This window comes from Haliotis cracherodii, unplaced genomic scaffold (genome assembly GCF_022045235.1).
Source record: "Haliotis cracherodii isolate W230 unplaced genomic scaffold, xgHalCrac1.p SCAF_1, whole genome shotgun sequence".
NCBI classification, from domain to species: Eukaryota; Metazoa; Mollusca; class Gastropoda; order Lepetellida; family Haliotidae; genus Haliotis; species Haliotis cracherodii.
In genome coordinates, this window is record NW_027266264.1 from 26,890,364 (window position 1) to 26,913,519 (window position 23,156).

At 42.8% G+C, this 23,156-nt stretch overlaps 1 protein-coding gene across 1 annotated transcript; it reads left to right on the top strand.

The window, feature by feature from the left end:
• The first annotated feature begins 539 nt into the window (after positions 1-539).
• Positions 540-23,033, top strand: LOC139475249 (WD repeat-containing protein 48-like). Its single transcript, XM_071258492.1, has 18 exons — positions 540-796; positions 3,095-3,235; positions 4,007-4,082; positions 5,264-5,346; positions 6,317-6,446; positions 6,853-7,043; positions 8,332-8,436; positions 9,378-9,497; positions 11,412-11,477; positions 12,569-12,659; positions 13,879-13,976; positions 16,478-16,585; positions 17,759-17,858; positions 18,311-18,382; positions 19,462-19,540; positions 19,817-20,008; positions 20,568-20,763; positions 22,079-23,033. Exons 1-18 carry the CDS (start codon positions 749-751, stop codon positions 22,223-22,225), a joined length of 2,043 nt encoding a protein of 680 aa, XP_071114593.1. The 5' UTR covers positions 540-748; the 3' UTR covers positions 22,226-23,033.
• Positions 23,034-23,156: the final 123 nt, after the last annotated feature.

Sequence of the window (23,156 nt, forward strand, 5' to 3'; positions counted from 1 at the left end):
ACGGTTTCCGTGTAATGCTCCGGAACGAAACCCCTGACGGATGGACGAACGGACCAGCAACCACTTCGTGGTATTAACCCACCCAAACTATGGAGACTCGATTGTCTAGTTACAACAGAGATTGGCTGTATCTTCGCTTGACAGGTTTTTGACATCTCGGGCTACGCACTCTAACCAGTCAAGCCGTCTAGGAGTGGGATAGGAGTATAACTTACTCGACGGGTGACGACGAACTGGAAAGCTGCCTGACAGCTTTAGTGTATTATCGTACCCCGACGGTGTATATCTCACATTTACCCGGGAACCATTATTGGCCGAACATGGCTGTTCAAGTTATATCACCTATACGTTTTTGAAGCACACCTAAAGGCTCATATGCAATTGGCCTAACCGTTCACTCGAATTAATGCATGATACACACATAAACATTTTGTTTGTAATCGGTATCAGTAATTGAAAACCGAACGCTTGAAGTCAATTTGTATTTGTAAATAATAACAGGTCCCTTGATCAAGGGCAGATAACTCTAACAACACCACCACCATTTCCCGCGGGTTCGGTGCAGACCGTTTCCTGATTGTTTCCAAATGTTGTAGTCGTACAATTGAATGCAAGGTTCTCAGAGGTATCTGAGGAAACACAGTTAGATGCAAAATGTAGATATACATTGGTCTGATTAAGATACGTCAGTTGTGTGCAATTGAAAAACATTTAGTGACGTCACGATCTGGAATAATAACAAAACAACATGGCCACCCATAGAGGATCAGGGGGCCAGGGAAGGAAGAAAGTGCAGGTAGAGAACATGCCAGTTTGTTAAGCATAAAGTAGATGTATCATTGTTCATATTTAAAAATATGCCTTGTTTCTTTGACCTTATTTATTGCCAGTTATACAATGCAATGGGGCCATGGTCTGACGGTTACATATTACACATTGAGTGATTTACACCAACAAATACAATCTCATCATGTAAGAAATAGACTGTGCAAGATCGATATGCATTGAGCTGTTCTGTTAATGATTTTGGCAGTACTGGGTGCACTTTTACAGGTTGCAATTAAGTGCTGCATGGGTAGAGGAGGAATATAGTCGGGTTTGTCAAATTTAGTATACTAGAAGCGGGGGCTAGGCCAATGACATAATAATCCAATCTTTTACACAAAACCATGGTCACTGGTATACATAGGCTAACATCATGCTTGTTAACCAAGTGATTAGCACCGAGTTGACTCATCTGCACAAAAATGTAAACAGTCATCACATAATGTGCTCATCACTGGTTCGCTGAGGACGCCATCCTGTCTTTCGTGCTTGAAACTTCTAACATTGTTTGCTTCAGGATATCATGATAGAATGCAGGTAAAACAGAAATACAAGGCATTGTAACCCTTATTTTGTGGTATTGACCGTTGCCTGTTGTGGAATAATGACATACACCAACTGGCATGTTTGGTATGATACAGGCCTAGTTCAGCAAGTCCAGCTCAATTGTAATGATGTTTTGGTATAGACCCACACGATCGAATTGTCATGGATGGGGTGGTGTGTTGAAACAATCCTTTAAAAGACCTTTAAATTTCATATTTTAAATAATTATGTGTTCGCAGAAGTATCTGTTCATGATACATGTTCACTGCCTTCCCTTTGCTCATTGTTCAAACCTGTTATCCTCACGGAAAAGACAGTTCACTAATCATGTTAATAAAACCTCACCTGCCACTCTTCACACATTTTCACAAATATATCATCAAATTACGGAAATGGCAGTTTGAATGATTTTGCTCTATAATCATTATAATGGTATGTACCTACTGATAACTTTATTGGTGCATATATCTTGTGAGAAACATACTTGCCCCTGAAAACAATCGTATCAGCAAAATGTCAAACACGCATGGCATTGTAAATAAAAGTTTTCGTTCCTAGGGACATTTTTGCACAATGCTCATTAATCATAATTCCCTCCTTCTGGTGTCCAGTATTCTGCATTCTATCCATTCTTGCCATTCCAATTTTGTGTCCAAATATGGATTTAGTGGTTTGGCACTGAATCATTACGCCAGAAACATGATAAAGGCTGCCTCTGGTGTAGTGGATGGAGTGCCTACCCAGAGAGTGGAAGGGTGGTGGTTCGATCCCCGAGCCACATCATACCGAAAGACTTGTTACGTGACTGGAGCTCAACAATACAGGGATAAGACATGGAGTATAAAGGAGTACAATCTGTCGGTGTGAAGTGCCCATGTAAAATTGTGGCATGGTAGTCCGGACTAGTAGAAGCAGCCGCACACATGCATGCACTTCACTATATATATATGAGGCCCGTGAAGATCCGGGGTAGAATAGGTCATCAGCAACCCATGCTTGTCGTAAAAGGCGAATATGCTTGTCGTAAGAGGCGACTAATGGAATCGGGTGGTCAGGCTCACTGTCTTGGTTGAAGCATGTCATCGATCCCAATTGCGTGGATTGATGCTCATGTTGTCAATCACTGGATTGTCTGGTCGAGACTTGATTACTTACAGACTGCCGTCATATAGCTGGAATATTGCTGAGTGTGGCGTTAAACAACAAACAAACAAACACTATATATGAGCAAGAGTAGTGAAATTATGTTGGAACGTGACGTAAAGCCCAATTTCACCTATGCAGAACCACAGGTTTGTTTAGAAAGACTGGAATATTACTGGTTTCAAAACTTCAAACAATGTCAGCACCATGCATGTGTTCATGGGTTTCACCCGAAGCATAGAATGCTATTGAAAGCTGCATTAAACCCAACTCACTCGCAAACAAACAAAATATGACATTTGAGTCTGTTGATGAGATGTCAGGATGAATTCCAACCAAACAGTATATGAGGAATTTTCCGAAAAAATTACCGTTTTTGCTGAAAAATAATGGAAAAATGACCACTGTTGTATCATGTTGTATACTTGCACAAACAAATTAGATCACTGTTAACAAGGCTATGAAAATGATTGATTTAGTGTGATAAGTGTTTAGCTAAGGATGTCATTTTCATCCAGGTCACTGTAATATGTCTCCCATCATGTTTGCCTGTTACAATGGTTAGCATCATTTGTTGTAGGTGTCGTTTGTGATGCGCGAGGAGGTGGAGCGTCACCACAGGTCTGGTGTGAATGCGTTACAGTTTGATCAACTGCTCAACAGACTGTACTCTGCAGGGCGAGACTCCATCATCCGGATATGGAACACAAGAACAAACAAGGCAAGAATTTGTTGTACATATTCGTATATATCATTTTATATAGAAACAGACTCCATCCATCCGTCACATAACTCAAGAGCCATTATTATACCCCCGCCCTTTTAGGACGGGGGTATATAGTTATACCAAGGTTCCGTCCGTCCGAAAACGTCCGTGAGATTTCTCTTAAACTATTCAGCGGATTCATCTCAAACTTAGTACATATAATCTGTGTCATATGGAGGGGTGCAGTCAAAAGAAAAAAATTGTTTTTATTAATTATCCATTTTTTTAATGAATTTTTCAAACCCAAACCCTATCCATTATTCAATTTGAAACTACTGACACACTAGGCGGGTCCGGGGTATTACTGAGCCACGCTCACTTTTGCCCTTGTTTATCTAGACTTGCTCAGAGGCTGAAATTTGGCCCCAAGTCTCCATTTCCCAATTCAGGATTAGAAAATTCCCATTATTTGTTTGGTAGAGATAACTTGTATTTCACTGATAACACGACCGATACTTAGGAAGAGGTTTTAAGGCTTAGTTTAAATTATTAAGTTGAAGACAATCTCCAAAAACACTGTCAAATACATCTAAATTTAAGAATTACAGATTTTTTCCACCATTTGCCTGCCCAGGAACTTAGTTTAGAATCCTTTGTAAATCCCTGTTCACTAACAACTATGATAAGTTTATGGACAAGTAGTTTATAGGTTGCTTGGTGTATGATCCGAAATGCTAGTCAGGGTGAGAAAGTATTCCATAGTCATGTTTGTGTTGTGTGTTACAGGACCCCTACATTCTGTCAATGGAGCATCACACTGACTGGGTGAACGACATCGTCCTCTGCTGTAATGGCAGAACATGTAAGCCCTGAATATTCAAATGTTGAAAAGAAATTAAGATCTTATGTCTTGAACGTGTGAAACAAGCACTGCCAAGTCTTTTATAGGCATTAAGATGTTGGAAGAGCATGAAGACATGACACTTTCATGGATAACAACTTTATTGTTTGTCACGATATTTGGGGCTATTCCTTGCCCTTTTGTCATCATTTTCCTGATGTTAAAGAAGTTGTTATCCATAACTCTGTGGGTGACATGGGTGGCCCACTTGTCTATGACTCAGCAATTCACTGTGTAGAGTTGTGTCCCTTGGGCACACCAGAAACCCACGGTCGCCGGTTCAAATTCTGGATTGCCTTGATTATGTTTCTAGGTTTGTCAGCACAGTACCGGTGCTCATGTGTATCGTGAAAGTGGTCAGCATCTTTGTTTGTTTGTTTGAGGTTTAACGCCGCACTCAGCAATATTCCAGCTATATTTTGGTATGTAAATAATGAGTCTGGACCAGACAATCCAGTAATTGTCATCATACGCAATTTGGATACGATGACATGCATGAATCAAGTCAGCGAGCCTGACAATCCCATCCTGTTAGTTGCCTCTTTGGACAAGCATAGTCGCCTTTTAGGCAAGCATGGGTTGCTGAAGACCTATTCTAACCCGGATCTTCACGGGTCGGTCAACATCTAAGACCTGCATGTGACCTGTGATGTGACAGGAATGTTGTTCAAAGCTGCATGAAACCCAGATCACACACTCACTTACAAATGGGTCATGTCTTGCAAAACAACCACATGAATGATGATATTATCTCTTCATAATCCCTCATCTGATAAATAGGTCTTCAACATCCCATGCTTGCCATAAAAGGCAACAGTGCTTGTCGTAAGAGGTGGATCGATGTTCATGATGTCAATCTCTGGATTGTCTGGTCCAGACTCCATTATTTACAGACCACCATCATATAGCTGGAATATTGCTGCATGCGGCGTTAAACAAAAAACAAACCTGATAAAGGGGCAAGAAGTAGCCCTGAAACATCGATACAAACATTAAACTATGGTTAAAGTGTCATGTCTTCAAAATTAGCCGCTTGGGAGAAGCAGGTTTAATGGGGAGTTTAAGGTGTCATGGTCGGGTGACCTTTATGTGTAATTTCCCATGATGACAATATCTGATGAACGTTACTGTTGGTGTTTCAGTAATCTCCGCCTCCAGTGATACAACCGTCAAAGTATGGAATGCTCATAAAGGTTTTTGTATGTCAACGTTACGGACACATAAGGTAGGTCTTCATTACTTGCATGCGTGTATAAGATCGTCAAGCGGCGACTAAAACATCAAACTTCAGTCATGTACACACAACTAACTTGCTGAACACCTTTTCATAGAATATTAACCTTGAATATCTTTATGTTTTATGATGAGATTTAATTGCTTTAAGCATGTGTTAAGTGACCTGTTATTAGGCATATTCAAACAAATTTGGTCACTAATCATGCAAACGCTTTATCATGTTTATAAATGAAATACTATATCACACCTGGTACATGGGTATTCATTAATTTTTTTAACTTATCCTTTCTCACACTGTGCATTTCTTCTTTCAATCCTAGGGGCGGTCTGGTAGCCTAGTGGTTAAAGCATTCGCTTGTCACGAGGAAGAACCGGGTTCGATTCCCCACATGGGTACAATGTGTGAAGCCCATTTCTGGTGTCCCCAGCCGTGATATTGCTGGAATATTGCTAAAAGCGGCGTAAACCCATACTCACTCACTCTTTCAATCCTATATGGAAACTTCCTTGAACAAAGTTTCCAGCGTCTAAAAAACAAATCACCCGAACACATCCCAGCAGCAACATGGTCACCACCCAAACAAATGGGTCAAGCACTGTAATTTTATGCATATCGACCTACACAACCTGATCACATGATTACTCCTGCCACGCCATTCTCTTTCTCATCGCCACATAGTGGAGACGTGCACTGAATGTTTTACCGAATATATATTTTTTTATGCTGGATTAACATTGTATAGATTTACGTTACAATCTGAGTGAAAATGAGCCAGGAACCTTTTCCAAATCTGACCCTCACGAATTATCTTGTGCCTGCCATGGCCAGTGCAGTGTTGACAAGCATTGATCATTGACGCCGTGACATAACTCAACAACTGTTCAAAGTGGCACACAAACCCAAGTGACACACACTCATATAGATTGTATGGAATGCTAAGGAGTCATCTATGTTACAGGATTATGTGAAGGCGTTAGCGTATGCGAGAGACCGAGAGCAGGTGGCATCTGCTGGACTAGATCGAGCCATCTTCCTGTGGGACGTCAATACTCTGACTGCCCTCACTGCATCTAACAACACTGTCACCAGTGAGTACCAACATCTAGGGGTGTAACCATAGATGAAACACTGTCCCCGGTGTAACCATAGATCAAACACTGTCCCCAGTGTAACCATAGATCAAACACTGTCCCCAGTGTAACCATAGATCACACACTGTCTCCAGTGTAACCATAGATCAAACACTGTCTCCAGTGTAACCATAGATCAAACACTGTCTCCAGTGTAACCATAGATCAAACACTGTCTCCAGTGTAACCATAGATCAAACACTGTCCCCAGTTTAACCATAGATCAAACACTGTCTCCAGTGTAACCATAGATCAAACACTATCATGATTCAGACCCAGATGCGTGATCAACACAAGACATTTATGTGTGAGTAGAATAGTTTCTTCAGTGACAAAAGTAGACCATGTATTGTGTTGTTTGCAGCATCCAGCCTGACCGGGAACAAGGACTCCATCTACAGCCTGACAATGAACCCTCCCGGGACTGTCATCGTGTCAGGCTCCACAGAAAAGGTCCTCCGAGTTTGGGACCCGCGCACATGTCAGAAACTAATGAAGTTGAAAGGGCACACAGACAACGTCAAAGCATTGGTTCTAAACCGTGATGGAACACAGGTAGGATGACACCCTTTCCTCACATTTAGGGGCCAATCATTTGATAAAGCACTGGATTCTCTCATAGTTAACAACAAAAAATTTACTTGACATTATGGATGTCCTGAGACAAAGGTAATTATTATTTTCCTGCAATTTATGTCTTGTTTTCCACATCTATAACAGGGGTAAAAAGCTTGCCAAAACACAACCTAGAAGCCAGTCACCCATTCCAACCCTTGAATGTCCTCTTGGTTCAACTTGCCAAGTACGAGATGGGGATCCTCCGTTCTCCACCTGTAGGGGTGCTGCAGTGACACGGAGGCCTGTTCCAGTGGTGCCTGCCGCTGATCCAGTGACACTTATGCCGGCTCCAGTGGTGCCTGCCGCTGATCCAGTGACACTTATGCTGTCTCCAATGGTGCCTGCAGCTGATCCAGTGACACTTATGCCGGCTGCAGTGGTGCCTGCAGCTGATCCAGTGACACTTATGCTGTCTCCATTGTCACCTGCAGCTGATCCAGTGACACTTATGCCGGCTCCAGTGGTGCCTGCCGCTGATCCAGTGACACTTATGCTGTCTCCAATGGTGCCTGCAGCTGATCCAGTGACACTTATGCCGGCTCCAGGGGTGCCTGCCGCTGATCCAGTGACACTTATGCTGTCTCCAATGGTGCCTGCCGCTGATCCAGTGACACTTATGCCGGCTCCAGTGGTGCCTGCCGCTGATCCAGTGACACTTATGCTGTCTCCAATGTCACCTGCAGCTGATCCAGTGACACTTATGCCGGCTCCAGTGGTGCCTGCCGCTGATCCAGTGACACTTATGCTGTCTCCAATGGTGCCTGCAGCTGATCCAGTGACACTTATGCTGTCTCCAATGTCACCTGCAGCTGATCCAGTGACACTTATGCTGTCTCCAATGTCACCTGCAGCTGATCCAGTGACACTTATGCTGGCTCCAATGTCACCTGCAGCTGATCCAGTGACACTTATGCCGGCTCCAATGTCACCTGCAGCTGATCCAGTGACACTTATGCTGTCTCCAATGTCACCTGCAGCTGATCCAGTGACACTTATGCCGGCTCCAATGTCACCTGCAGCTGATCCAGTGACACTTATGCTGGCTCCAATGTCACCTGCAGCTGATCCAGTGACATTTATGCTGGCTCCATTATTGCAGGTGCCTGTTTCACTAATGTCTACCTCTAGGGAGAGGGCAAACTAAGTTGGAAGAACTTGTCCCTCTATTCCGTTCCCATCTTGTGAGTAAATATGTTTCAACCAAACCTGTGCTTGTGTTTTTCAGTGTTTGTCGGGTAGCTCCGATGGCACTATCAGGTTGTGGTCACTTGGTCAACAGCGGTGTGTGGCCACGTTCAGGGTACACAACGAGGGAGTGTGGGCATTACAGGTGAGTCCAAAGGTCACAACAGTCTCATGTCTTTGCACCGTGACAACGACTTCATTCAGCTACTATAGGTCCTTTCTTCAGTACATTGCATACAGTAATTGGTTTGGTTTGTTTGTTGTTTAACGCCGCACTCAGCAATATTCCAGCTATATGACGGCAGTCTGTAAATAATCGAGTCTGGACCAGACAATCCAATGATTGATATCATGAGCATTGATCCACACAATTGGGATACGATGACATGCATCAACCAAGTCAGCAAGTCTGACCACCTGATCCCGTTAGTCGCCTTTTACGACAAGCATAGTCGCCTTTTACGGCAAGCATGGGTGGCTGAAGACCTATTCTACCCTGGAATCTTCACGGGTTCATACAGTAATTGACACATATTGTCTTGAAAATGTGTATTCACTTTTCAGTATCGTTGTTTATACCAAGGCAACAGTTCTTTGTTTTCCTGTTTATGTATTCAACCGACACCTAACGACAGTGATTAGAAACGATATGTTTGATCACTCCTTGATCTTTGATCATGTATGTTGATTATAAAAATAAAGGTATATAACAACATAAACTAAACTAAAGGTAAGTCTGTTTTGCGTACTAACAATGAATACCTGTTGAAAGATTTATCACATTACTTATTATATGCTTGTGAAAAACAAATCGATTGTAATGAACTGTCAGAATCCTTGTGAGTTTGTATTTATGTATTTGTGTACACATGTATTGTGTCATCTATTTGCTGTGTGTATGTGGTTCTGTATATGGGCCTAAGGCTTTCATGCAAATAAACTTCTTCTTAACAAAAGTTAACTGCTATCTTGTTAGGTAATGACTAATCAATATATTCATTGATGCTGCGAGTTCCAGATGTTCTGAAGTCATGATGATGATGATGATGATGATGATGATGATGATGATGAGTTGTTCTGTTTCAGGCTAATGAATCCTTCTCGATTGTGTATTCCGGTGGCAGGGACCGCCAGATCTGGGCAACAGACATCAAGAACCCAGACAATAGAACTCTTATTTGTGAAGAAAAGTTTCCAGTTTTAAAAGTAAGTAATCAGTGTGGAGTTATTGTTTTTTTCGAAAATGGAATATAATCCTAGTGTCTTTTGGTAAGTAATTTGTACTGAGGGGAGTCCTTTTCCATATATATAAATACACCGTATTTTCTTTTGCAACCTCATACTGTACAGGCATGTTCAATTCTAGGGACATTTTGACATGCTGACTGCAAGTGGATGTTAGTGTGATCAGTACCATAAGACTGCTTCTGTGGTCTTTTGGATAGAGCGTTGGACCTCCAGAGTGGAAGGTCGGTGGTTTGATCCCAGGCTGTGTCATACCAAAGATGTTAAAAGATGATTCTTGTTACTCTGCCTGGCATTAGATATTGAGGTGATAAAAAAGAAGACTGGTCATCTCGGAGTCCATATACTGTGTCCGAGTGGGTTGCCCATGTCAAGCTTCTACATGCTATCGGGGGCACAGGTGGCCCAGTCGTCTAAGGCGCCGCGATTCGCTGTGCAGAGTTGCGTCCCTTGGGCACGCCAGAAACCTAGGATTGTGGGTTCGAATCCCAGTTTGCCCCAATTATGTTTCTAGGTTTGTCAGCACCATACCTGTGCTCGTGGGTTTCACCGAAGTGGTAAATGTCTGAGACCTTCATCACTTCGGGCTTTCCTCCCATATTAAGCTGACACGCCGCGATATAACTGGAATACTGTTAAAAGCGGCGTTAAACCCCACTCACTCACTCACTCACTCTACATGCTATCTCAGTGGACTAGCACTATAAAAGTGGCATTAGTCTGTTCTAGTACAAGCAGCCACACACACTCGCATGTACGTCACTATATAAGTGCAGTAATCTTGAATGCAACCCAATTTCACCTCGACTCAACTCAACTCTCCTCAGAACCACAACTTTAATATATTCCGGCTGACATCTACGGAATGCTGTGGAAACACTAACTGTATGGCTCACTGTGTTAGTTGACCCCATGGGGATACCTAGTCGGGCTGGGACGAGTCCACATTTACTACCCGGGTACCCACCCCCTATTCCCCGACCCTATCCGGGTACCCGCCCCCTATTACCCGACCATATCTGAGTACCCACCCCCTATTACCCGACCATATCCGGGTACCCACCCCCTATTACCCGACCATATCCGGGTACCCACCCCCTATTACCCGACCCTACCCGGGTACCCACCCCCTATTACTCGGCCCTACCCGGGTACCCCCCCCCCCCCCCTATTACCCGACCCTACCCGGGTACCCACCCCCCTATTACCCGACCCTACCCGGGTACCCACCCCCTATTACCCGACCCTACCAGGGTCCCCACTGTAAGTCTCAAATTGGGAATATTTTTACCACAACATTTCCAAAAAGTATTTAAATACATGTATTAAACAGTCTGGTTATGCATACACTGAAGTTGACTTAAGTTATATCTTTATTCAACCACATGAAAAGTCAGAAGGAATGGGTGCATAGTCAGAAAGAAATGCGAACATTAGTGACTTGTAGTGTAAACATAGAGTACCAGATAATTTTTGTCATTAAACCATAAATCACGATAATCATGATAATGACTTACCACGGGTCATGGTTGTCATGTGGGTACCGGGGTCCTGCTCAGTACCCACCCGACCCAGGTACCCGAGTTACCCGTCCCAGCGCTAATTCCTAGGGTAGAATTGGTCCCCAGCAGGCTATGAGACGACCTCATGGATTGGGGGGTCAGGCGTGTACACTTTGTTACTTGTGTGCCATTATGCCCCAACAGCATGAGATAGGAATGCGGGATTGTTTGGTATAAAGCTGGAATATTGAGGAGTGTGTTGTTAAATAAACAAATGACTCTGGATTCTGGTGTCCACCCTAGATTGTCTTATCGTTCATGTGTCATCAGGTTCGTTATAGTATTGAAACATTATGTTTTTGTTTCCTTTCAGCTTGAACTCCACACAGAGCAGCCATCGTTATGGGTGGCCACTACCGACTCCAGTATTAGGAACTGGGTAGGATATGCTCAGCCTTATTGTTCTTTGGAATGTTCATGTACTGTAGTGTCCCACTGTTTAGTGCAGGGTGCACTGGGTCTATCAGTTGCACTGGATCTATCAGTAGTCTCTGTGGTCTCTTGGATAGAGCTCTTCCTGGTGGTGGGGTAGCCTAGTGGTTAAAGCGTTCGCTCGTCACGCGGAAGACCCGGGTTCAATTCCCGACATGGGTACAATGTGTGAAGCCCATTTCTGGTGTCCCTCGCCGTGATATTGCTGGAATATTGCTAAAAGCGGCGTAAAACCATACTCACTCACTCACTCTTCCTGGGGAGCGAAGGGACAATGTTGCAATCCTTAGTCACACCATACCGAATGATGTTAAAGTATAGTACTAGATGCTACCCTGTCTGGGTGTTAAAGGGGCGGTCACGTAGCCTAGTGGTTAAAGCGTTCGCTCGTCACGCTGAAGACCCGGGTTCGATTCCCGACATGGGTACAATGTGTGAAGCCCATTTCTGGTGTCCCTCGCCATGATATTGCTGGAATATTGCTAAAAGCGACGTAAAACCATACTCACTCACTGGGTGTTGAACAAGGGGCTAAAACAAGGACTGGTCAGCTCAGGGTCAGGTACTGTGTCTGACAGAGGTGTTCATATTAGACTGCAGCATGGTATCTCTGTAGGCTAGATGTATAAAACCAGCATTAGTCTGGACTGTTAACAATACAAGCAATCAGAACCATGTGCATGCACATCGTTATATAAGTACTATAATCTTGAACATGACATTAAGCCTTTTTTCACCTCACCTGTAGAGTTGTGTCCCTTAGCCATGCCCGGATCTGCTGCTGACAGGCCAAATTCCTCCTGATTATGATCTATTGTCTGTCAGCACCATATCTACTGGTTCCCTTAAAGTTGTAAACATCTACAATCTGTCTCACCTTTGGCTTTCCTCTCACTTAAGCTATCACGCCGCGAAATAACAGAAATAATGTTTACTAGGTGTCAGTGATTTAAACACATGTAATGCTCCGGTATGGTTGCTAGAGTCTGTGTTTTGTGTGAAGTTAAACTATTAACTCATGTTTGAATCCTATTTCAGCCAATCAAAGTCCCCAATGCCAGAACATCAGGAGAATATGACAATGAGAGTTACCATCCTGCTTTTACACAGCCTGATTTTACCATCAAAGGTATGCATTGTATTTTCAGGAATGTAATTTATTGTAGAGCTAGCTATCTGATATTTTTTTCTTTTTTTAAATTTTTATCTTACCTTTTAACTATTTATTTTATTAACTAAAATATTTGCTAGTATTAAAATAAAACATGGTATCTCACCTCCATGGCAGAATGTTGAGATCTGATTGGTTCATGTGATTTTTATAAAATACTATGCTGCCTGGGAGGGAAATACATTTCTGAGCAGAAGAATACACCAATTATACCCCACCCTGAAGACAACAGGCCACACATGGATATCTGAGCTGGAGAATAAGTCTCTTGGATCCCAATATGAAGCAGAAAGCTGCACATTTACCAATCAATGAAAGTCACGTGACACAGCACCCCAAATCAACTACACACCTTATTACCATAAGTGTTCAATTTGTTTTAATTTTTTTACAATGGCAGATTGAAAAATTTCTGCAAAATGAATTCAATGGATCCTTCACTAGGTTATAAACCACTCGCCTCAGGCTTGCGGTAAAAAAACAAACACGGGATGCATCAAATCACATTTACGGTGTTATGCTACAACTTATACTACAGTCGATAATACAAATGTATGATCAATAATTATACTATGACTAAATACAGAATTCATTCTAATGATAAATAATGAGGCAATAAGATGTTAACAGTTGTGTTGTGGACGGTGACAGAGAGGGTATTTCGCGATAAAAGTTGAGGAATCTGCAGGTTGTCTCTTTATTTTCTTGACCCGTGAAGATCCGGGGTAGAATTGGTCTTCAGCAACCCATGCTTGCTGTAAAAGACAACTATGCTTGTCGTAAGAGGTGACTAATGGGATCGGGGGTCAGGCTCGCTGACTTGGTTTGAAGCACGTCATCAATCCCAATTGCGTGGATGGATGCTCATGATATCAATCTCTGGATTGTCTGGTCCAGACTGGATTATTTACAGACCGCCGTCATATAGCTGGAATAGTGTTGAGTGCGACATAAAACAACCATCCAACTATATTTTCTGCAACGTAAGATACTAACTTTATCCATCTTTCATGTATACATTTTGAAAATGTTGTTGGCAGTATGGTTGACAGCTTCATAAAAAAAGGAATTTTTTTAGTTTTCGTCATGTCATAAATACTTGACCTTGATGGTTTGTCTATGTGATAGGTTGCAGTATTTAACTTCTCTGTCATGTGGTGTACTCTCTTCTTTACAGGAGGTCCAAGTATTCGTCAGTACTACGTGTTAAACGACAAACGTTTCATCCTGACAAAAGACACAGATGATTGTGTTGCATTGTGGGATGTTTTAACGGTTAGTGACTATTCATATTTTACATCCATATTAAATTAAAGTGACTTTTCAGACAGATTTGATTTCTGTTCGATATTCAGCCCCAACTCTGAAGCAATTTTCAGTAAAACTTCCCAAATTGGAATAAGATATTATGTTATCAGGTTATGTTTAAGACTTATCCTATCTCACACTATGCATTTCTTCCTTCTTTCAATCCACTGTAATGGTACTCACGATTTGTTGACTACCCCCATGAAACCTGAACTGGATGGTGATATTTTGACACTCTAGCCCACACGGTCTGTTATTACACCTACCGTGGATTATCGGGATACCCTCCACTTGGACACCACTATCCAGCGCACACTACCCGTTCAAAGCCTCCACCAGTTCGGTCCCTTGGTCCTGACGACTGCTCATACTGTACCTGCTCCTGTTCACTAGTACTTGTTGTTACCCTGTCTGGCGCTCGGCATTAAGGGGCTAAAACAAGGACTGGTCAGCTCGGAGTCAGTATACTGTGTCTGAGTGGGGTATTCATGTTAAACTGTGACATGGTATCTCAGTGAGCTAGCACTATAATCGGCATTTGTCCGGACTAGTACAAGTAGCCTCACACATACATACATGTACATGCACGTCGCTATGTAAGTGCAATAATCTTGGATGCGACGTTAAAACCCCATTTCACCTCACCTCACCTCACCATATACAGGATAAATATTGGAAACATCACTCCTATGTTTATTGTCATTATGATCCGAGTTCCAAGACAGTGGAGTGTGATCAAGCTCGTCTGTTGAGTTTTTAACATAAAGTTGCCGCAAGGCGCAGATGTTGTGACCGTTGTCCCATACCTTTACTTGTCCACCTCTGCCTTGTGGACATGTTTCGGAACTGCTTTTAAGATTCACTTGTGAATGTTGTCGATCGTTTATCTTCTTGTCTTAGCATGTTTCAATCCTGCGGGTGTGATTGATAGCATTGACAAAGCGTTAAAAGCGTCCCCCATGTAGAATTGCCTGGAGACCAATCAGGTAAGTCGTACGCTGTATAGATCTCTATTCACAGCTACGCAGTTGTTCATGTAACGATGTCCTGCATGAAACGTGATGCATTTTATACCTGAACTTCTACCCTCTCCCTATTTCTTCTCTTTTTACGACATGTGACAGTATTACAGCTTATGTTTGTATCACTGTTTAGCACCAGCTTCCTCATGCATGTCTCGTGGGAACGGGTGGCCCAGTCGTATAAGGCGCCGCAAATAGCTGTGCAGAGTTGCGTCCCTTGGGCACGCCAGAAACCTGTGATTGTGGGTTCGAATCCCGGTTCGCCCCGATTATGTTTCTAGGTTTGTCAGCACCATACCCATGCTCGTGGGTTTCACCGAAGTGTTAAACGTCTGAGACCTGCATCACTTTGGGCTTTCCTCCCACGTTGAGCTGACACGCCGTGATATAACTGGAATACTGTTAAAAGCGGCATGAAACCAAAGTCACTCACTCACTCACTCACTTGCATGTCTCATGATTATCTGGAACTCTATGCTTACGCTACAAGTCACCAATGTTGGCATTTCTATCTGACAATGCACCCATTCTTTCTGACTTTTCATATGGTTGAATAAAGATATAACTTAAGTCAACTTCAGTGTATGCATATGACCAGATTGTTTAATAGATGTATCTAAATACGCTTTGCAAGGGCTATGCTAAAACAGTTTCCAATCAGACATTTTAAGGCATCTCCCGAGACCTAGAGTGGATACCTGGGTAGGGTTGGGTAATAGGGGAGCGGGTACCCGGGTAGTAAATTTGGACTCGTCCCAGCCCTACTATGCTGGCTAGGGTATTTGCATCCCACCGTCCAACCATGGGATAAATGCATAGTGTGAGATAGGGTAAGTTTAATAACTTGTAAATCTTACATTAATTTGTATATTTACGATACTTGATATGCTTATCCTATCTCACACGCTATATGCCTTCCTGACCATCCCCACATCTCATCTCCTCTAGTTTGTGTGCTCTAAGAGAGAATGAGGTGGCAGGGGTAGTCACGAGATCAGGTCGTGTAGGTCGCTATGCACACAATCACAATGTATGAACCATTTGTTTGGGTCGTGACCATGGTGATGTTGGGATGTGTTTGGGTGAGTTGTTTTTTGAAGCTGGAAACTTCAAGCATGTTTCCACATAAGGATTGATAGAAGGAAGAAATGCATAGTGTGAGATAAGTATGATCAATGTACAAAATAATGTGAAATGTACAATTATGGTGATAACTAATGTTATTGTTTGCAGAGGTGACTTAAGTTCCCTGAGAACATGACCAATAAACAAATTTTTAAAAATTAACACTTTTAAGAAAGTTCCTTTTTTCAGCCAAATTATGATTTCTTTCATTTTGGAGATAGTTGACATTAAGGAATCGCTATATAGCTGCAATATTGACAATGTGATGTGAAATTTTAACTCACAACATGGGGGAATGTTGACATTGATTGTTCATTTCAGGCAAGGAAAGTTGAAGATTTAGGTAAGAAAGATTTTGAAGAGGAGATCAAGGCCAGAATGAAGACTGTGTACGTCCCGAACTGGTTCTCCGTGGATCTTAAGACTGGGGTACGAACTCTTGTGTGTAGTATTTCCTCAGTTTATACATGCCACCAGCACAGAATAGGTGGAGTCTGATTATGCACGGGTATGGAAATATCAAAATTGTGAACTTGCCCCTGGACAAGTAAACTGTAAAAATTCACTTGTCCAGAGAAAAAGTCTACTTGTCCAGATTATTGTCCATAAATTTTTTTTCGCTCAGAATATAAGCATGAGTAGGCACTGGAAATTTTGAAGTCATTGTTTCTGAAAATCTTGTTAGTTTCTGTTCATACTTGCTGAGTTTTACTGCCTGCAAATTATGTTTGTCGTTTTTCTGAGTTTGTATTTGCAACACTATGAATAATAAATTTGTTCCTAGTACAGGGGTAATCAAAGTAATACCATATAATATGTTTTAAGCAGCTAGTGCCTCTTACAGTACGTTACACAAATGGCTACATGGTATACTGATCAATCAATCAGAGAGCGTGTCCTCAAGGGTGGTCAGAATTAAGGTAGATCACAAAGTTTGACGTTGTTCAATGTTATATTAAGAACTTGTTATGAATAGTTTATCAAACTTTACAAAAGGCCTGCTAAATGTTAAGGTTGTCTGCAGACAACTGAAGCCGATGTTTTTGCCCTCTGTCTCAGTTGACAAGTCAGCAAGTCCAGCATTGATTTTCAACACCACTGTTGTACATCATTGTGCCCTGACAAGGGGAACATTACCCAAGAGTATCAACTTGTTATAATGACCTAGTCCTGATTAACAGGCTGCTGTGATATATGGAACATGGCTGAGTGGGGCATTAACAACACTCTCCTACATTTGTGGGGGCCTGGGTGGCCCAGTCGTCTAAGGCGCCATGATCATGATGATTCGCTGTGCAGAGTCGCGTTCCTTGAACACGCCAGAAACCTATGATTGTGGGTTCGAATCCCGGTTCGCCCCAATTATGTTTCTAGGTTTGTCAGCACAATTCCCCAGCTCGTCGGTTTCACCGAAGTGGTAAACATCCGAGACCTGCATCACTTCAGGCTTTCCTCCCACATTAAGCTGACACGCCGTGATATAACTGGAATATTGTTAAAAGCGGAGTTAAACCCAACTCACTCACTCACTCACTCACTCCTACATTTGTAACTTCTAATGACTCACTATTTAGCTCACCTGGCCTATATGTGTTTTTCTAGCTCCTTACAATCCACCTGGAGGAATCTGACTGTTTTGCAGCCTGGATGTCGATACGAGAACTCGGTCTTCCAATGTCCCCTGATGCCCCAGAGACTAAAAGTGAGATGGAGCCACTTATTGCGATAGGAAGACTCTTAATGTGGGACCTCGCTTTTCTATCTTGTCATTATGTTGAATGAATACAATTACAACTCCTTTAAGTCTTCTCCAAACACAGAGTTATCTTTTTACAACAAATATGTTCTTAAATGACTTTCATGATTTTTATCATCTTTTAACATGTTCAACAGAATATTCTTCTGTATTATGTATATCATAAATATATCAAGGACATTTTAGACAACAATCAGTAGAGGACAAAGCATGAACGTCAGGCAGGTCCCAATGTTCAATATTAAATACCTCTAAATTTAGGAATATAAAAACCTTTTAATAAATCCAAATTTTGAAGAAAATAATGATTTTCCGCACAGGCACTTGGTTTGGTTTCTAGATAAATGCCTTGGTGTGAAAACTGACAGGTGGTTCAACACAGAATGTTTTTATTCCAGTCAATATCGGCAGTGCCCTACTACAGGCGTTGCTGGAACACTGGCCGAAAGCTCAGGCCGAGGACCCTCAAGGTACTACCATGTGTGATGTTGTGGTGGTGGTGGTGGTGGTGGTGGTGGTGGTGGTTGTTGTTGTTGTGTTTGTGGGAGGGTTGTCAGTAACACATTGTCAACACTAACCTTCATACTCGCAGCCTCTTTGTGGTGTCACACAGATCCCTGCATGATTCCCAGTCAGATCAGGTTCCAACCAACCCATGTTTTTACATGGTGGTCTCAATAGCAACCTGGGTGATTGGTTGGTTTCGTACGCCAGCTGTGTGGATCGTTGATCATGCTGTCAGCCATTGGTTGTATTCATACGCCAGCTGTGTGGATCGTTGATCATGCTGTCAGCCATTGGTTGTATTCATACGCCAGCTGTGTGGATCGTTGATCATGCTGTCAGCCATTGGTTGTATTCATACGCCAGCTGTGTGGATCGTTGATCATGCTGTCAGCCATTGGTTGTATTCATACGCCAGCTGTGTGGATCGTTGATCATGCTGTCAGCCATTGGTTGTATTCATACGCCAGCTGTGTGGATCGTTGATCATGCTGTCAGCCATTGGTTGTATTCATACGCCAGCTGTGTCAATCGTTGATCATGCTGTCAGCGATTGGTTGTATTCATACGCCAGCTGTGTGGATCGTTGATCATGCTGTCAGCCATTGGTTTGCCTGTATCAGACCTATGTCACATGAAAAGAATATTCTCATCTCTACTCATTCGTTCATGTAGCAATAAATGAAAATATTCAAGAAAGGTCAAGTTATAGTATATCTTGATGCATGTACACGAAATGTTGATCCATGTAGATCTGGGTAGAGAATTGGTCTTCAACAACCCATGCCCAAGAGACAGCTATGCTTGTCGTAATGACAACTAATGGGATCCGGTGGTCAGACTTGCTGACTTTGTTGATGCATATCATTGTATCCCAATTGCGTAGATTGATGCTCATGATATCAGTCACTGGGTTGTCCAGATTTGATTATTTACAGCCTGCTGTAATATAGCTGGAATATTGGTGAGTGCGGCATTAAACAACAAACAAACAAGGAGAAATGTGACTGTGGAGCCCTGATGTGTACATGTTTTATGTCTGCAGATGGCAGCGCTGGCACGGACAAGTCCTCCGCCTCCAACCCCATGTTCAGTGTGCCTGGACACACACCTGTGATATTTAGGTAGGTGGTCTCGTGCACGTCGACCTTCATGGCTCAGTGGGCACACTGAATAGGTCCCCAGAATTCTATTGCTTGTTGTGAAGGGAGAATATCTAAAGCAAAACAGATTCATGGTTAAAATCAGATTCAGTTTCCGCTGTTATATAGCTGCTGTATTGTTGAGTGCAGCGTAAACAAAAGACAAATGAGTCTGTTGACAACATAAGATGGTCATGTAATTCATGAACGTCCGTCACATTTCATTAAGTTCATGGTAGTATTGAAACATTGTTGCAGTGAGGTCGGAGGTCGCACGTTGTTCCGCCTGTTGTGCCGGGATGCGGGTGGGGAGACGGAACAGATGCTGCTGAATGAGACAGTCCCCGCCTGGGTCGTCGACGTGGTCGTCCAGAAGAACATGCCCAAGTTCAACAAGATCCCCTTCTTCCTCCAACCCCACCCCAGCACCGGCATCAAACCAATCAAAAAGTGAGAACAGGAAAAGACATGGTTCTTACCGTATTCGCCGTCATGAGCGACCTGGTTACTTAGAAAATTGACAAAGGCGTCCACTCATTAAAACAATACACAGCATGTTGTATTAACTGCTGGATATCGAGCGGTAGAGAACAAACTTGTTAAGACATGGATTCCTGGGTAAATATATACTGTTTCTACACTGCTGTAATTCCTATAATATCAATTGTAACATTAACAAGAAAATGGACTGTCATGAAAATGTTCGTGCATATATGAGGTGCTTATGGAGTTTACTGACGGATTGGTGTAGATGTTGGTTTTCGGGCAGTTATTGGAGCGGGCGCTTTATTCGGCAAATCGGTATTTAACTCTTGAACTCGTTTACCAAGTCACCAACACTTCTTAGTTCTTGTGATATCAGAAAACTAGTTGTTGTTGGTGTTGGTCTTAAAGTGATGTTGTTGTTAATCTGATGTTGTTGGTGGTGGTGTTAAAGTGATGTTGTTGTTGTTGGTGTTGGTGTTAAAGTGATGTTGTTGTTGTTTAACTGAGCCATCTGTGTTGCCAGGGACCGACTGTCAGCAAGCGACATGATCCAGGTGAGGAAGGTCATCGAGCATGTGTATGAGAAGGTGCTGGGTCAAGGGTCAGATGCAGGGTCACAGACAGCCAATAGTAATGGAGGTCAGGAGAAGGAAGGAGAGAAGGAGGAAGACTTGTCGTCTATCGCAGAGGAGAAAGTTGAACTTACCTGTAACGACCAGGTGAGATATGGCAGGATCATGCTGCTACAAGCCGGCACGAGGCTGTGAAGGTTTATTCATGACATTACTGGGCTAAACTAAAGGCCAGGTGGTTACAGTGTGTTACAGGAGGAGGACATCTAATACCTGCATCACTCCAGGCTCTCTCCCCCGACATAAAGCGACCCTTGAAGATCCGGGGTAGAATAGGTCTTCAGCAACCCATGTTTGCCATTAAAGGCGACTATGCTTGTCGTAAGAGGCGACTAACAGCATCGGGTGGTGAGACACGCTGACTTGGGTGGATGCATGTCATAGATCCCAATTGCGTTGATCGATGCTCATGATATCAATCACTGGATTGTGTGGTCGAGACTTGATTATTTACAGACCGCCGTCATATAGCTGGACTATTGCTGAGTGCAGCGTTAAACAACAAACAAACCAACCAACCAAACAACCAAACATAAAGCTGACAAGCCATGATGTAACTGGGGGACTGTTCAAATCAGCGTTAAACCCGAACTCACTCAAGAACTATGACATTGAGCTGACTAGTACACTGAGTGGGCGGTTTCATTGTTTGGCCATGATGGTTGGGATTGGTGTTCAGTCAGGGGTTTGTCTGGCTTTGTTTGGATTATTTACAGGCTGCCATGATATAGCTGGGGTATTGCTTCTCACATCCTGCGACATGCACTCATGATGGTATTCCCCGCCTGTGTGTGTTGATCGGGTGGTCAGGATCGGTGACTTCGTTGCTTGCATGTCATCGTATCCTGATTGTAAAGGACATTGCTTATCTGATCAATTACTTGATTGTCATGTCCAGACATATTCCTTACGGGCGGTTGGGTAGCCTTGTGGTTAAAGCATTCGCTCGTCACGCTGAAGACCTGGGTTCAATTCCCGACATATGGATTATGTGTGAAGCCCATTTCTGGTGTCCCCCCCTGTGATATTGCTGGAATATTGCTAAATGCAGCGTAAAACCATACTCTTTCACTCACTCACTCACTCACTCACTCACTCACTCACTCCCGCTGTGTTATTGCTGGAATATTGCTAAATGCAGCGTAAAACCATACTCTTTCACTTACTCTCACTCACTCACTCACTCACTCACTCTTTCACTCACTCACTCCCGCTGTGTTATTGCTGGAATATTGCTAAATGCAGCGTAAAACCATACTCTTTCACTCACTCACTCACTCACTCACTCACTCACTCACTCATGATTCTTCACAGAGTGTTGTCATATATCTGGAATATTCCTTTGTGCAAAGTTAAAAAACATACAAACAAATGTGATATGATGACGTGTCATGCCTTGCAGGTGCTGGACCCGAACATGGACTTGAGAACGGTGAAGCACTTCATCTGGAAGCAAACAGGGGACCTAACTCTACATTATCGTCCACTCGCCAAGAAAGATTTCCAGTCCTTCTGCAAATATTCCTCTATGAATGCTGGCGAGAGTTAAGACAATTCCACCTGGAATCTCAATATATCCAAATGGCAGTCTGATTCCGGAGTCAGTTTACAGAATCACGCAGTTGCCCTGGAGAGAGTATGAAGAGAGGACATCCTACCCTCCGAACTTGCCTTGTTCCAGGTCACTGCCGATAGACTGGCTGCTTGTGACATGCAATGGTTGGCCATCCATATTGGCCATCATCTCTACACATGTAGGAAAGCAAGCGGGAACGTCACGGGGTTGTCATCACCCTGATGTTAAAAGTTAAAGATTTACTACTCAATTTTTGATAGGGATAATCAGATATGTCATTCTAGTTAAATGTACTCATGACATATTATGAGAATCCGTGTTGTGTATCGTGGAAGATGAAAATATCCCTATCTAATATGGAGTAGTATGCTACACATTCTGTAGGAGCAAACCCTAGTCCTCCCTTGAACATATTGAACACTGATCAGTCTGGCGCTTTGTTCACCAGGCGCCACTCTAGTATTTGAAATATACTACTTTAGTTAAAGGACACCGATTCTTTCATATTGTTATGTTACTGTAGTTCATCTGTCATGGTTGGTTGGTTTGTTGTTTAACGCCGCACTCAGCAATATTCCAGCTATATGACGGCAGTCTGTAAATAATCGAGTCTGGACCAGACAATCCAATGATTGATATCATGAGCATCGATCCACGCAATTGGGATCGATGACATGTATCAACCAAGTCAGCGAGCCTGACCACCCGATCCCGTTAGTCGCCTCCTACGACAAGCATAGTCGCCTTTTATGGCAAGCATGGGTTGCTGAAGACCTATTCTACCCCGGATCTTCACAGGTTTATTTAATCTTTCATGAAATGACAGAATAACTATAGTAATATGAAAGAATCGGGTGTTCTTTAACTTCTTTTGAGTAGAATATTTACACTGTATGATCAAGGA

Excerpts from the sequence above, each read along its gene's own strand:
- LOC139475249 (XM_071258492.1), top strand. The coding sequence starts at position 749 with ATGGCCACCCATAGAGGATCAGGGGGCCAGGGAAGGAAGAAAGTGCAG. Across the intron at positions 4,083-5,263 it reads CTGCTGTAATGGCAGAACAT|TAATCTCCGCCTCCAGTGAT; the intron begins GTAAGCCCTGAA and ends TTGGTGTTTCAG. Across the intron at positions 8,437-9,377 it reads AGGGAGTGTGGGCATTACAG|GCTAATGAATCCTTCTCGAT; the intron begins GTGAGTCCAAAG and ends GTTCTGTTTCAG.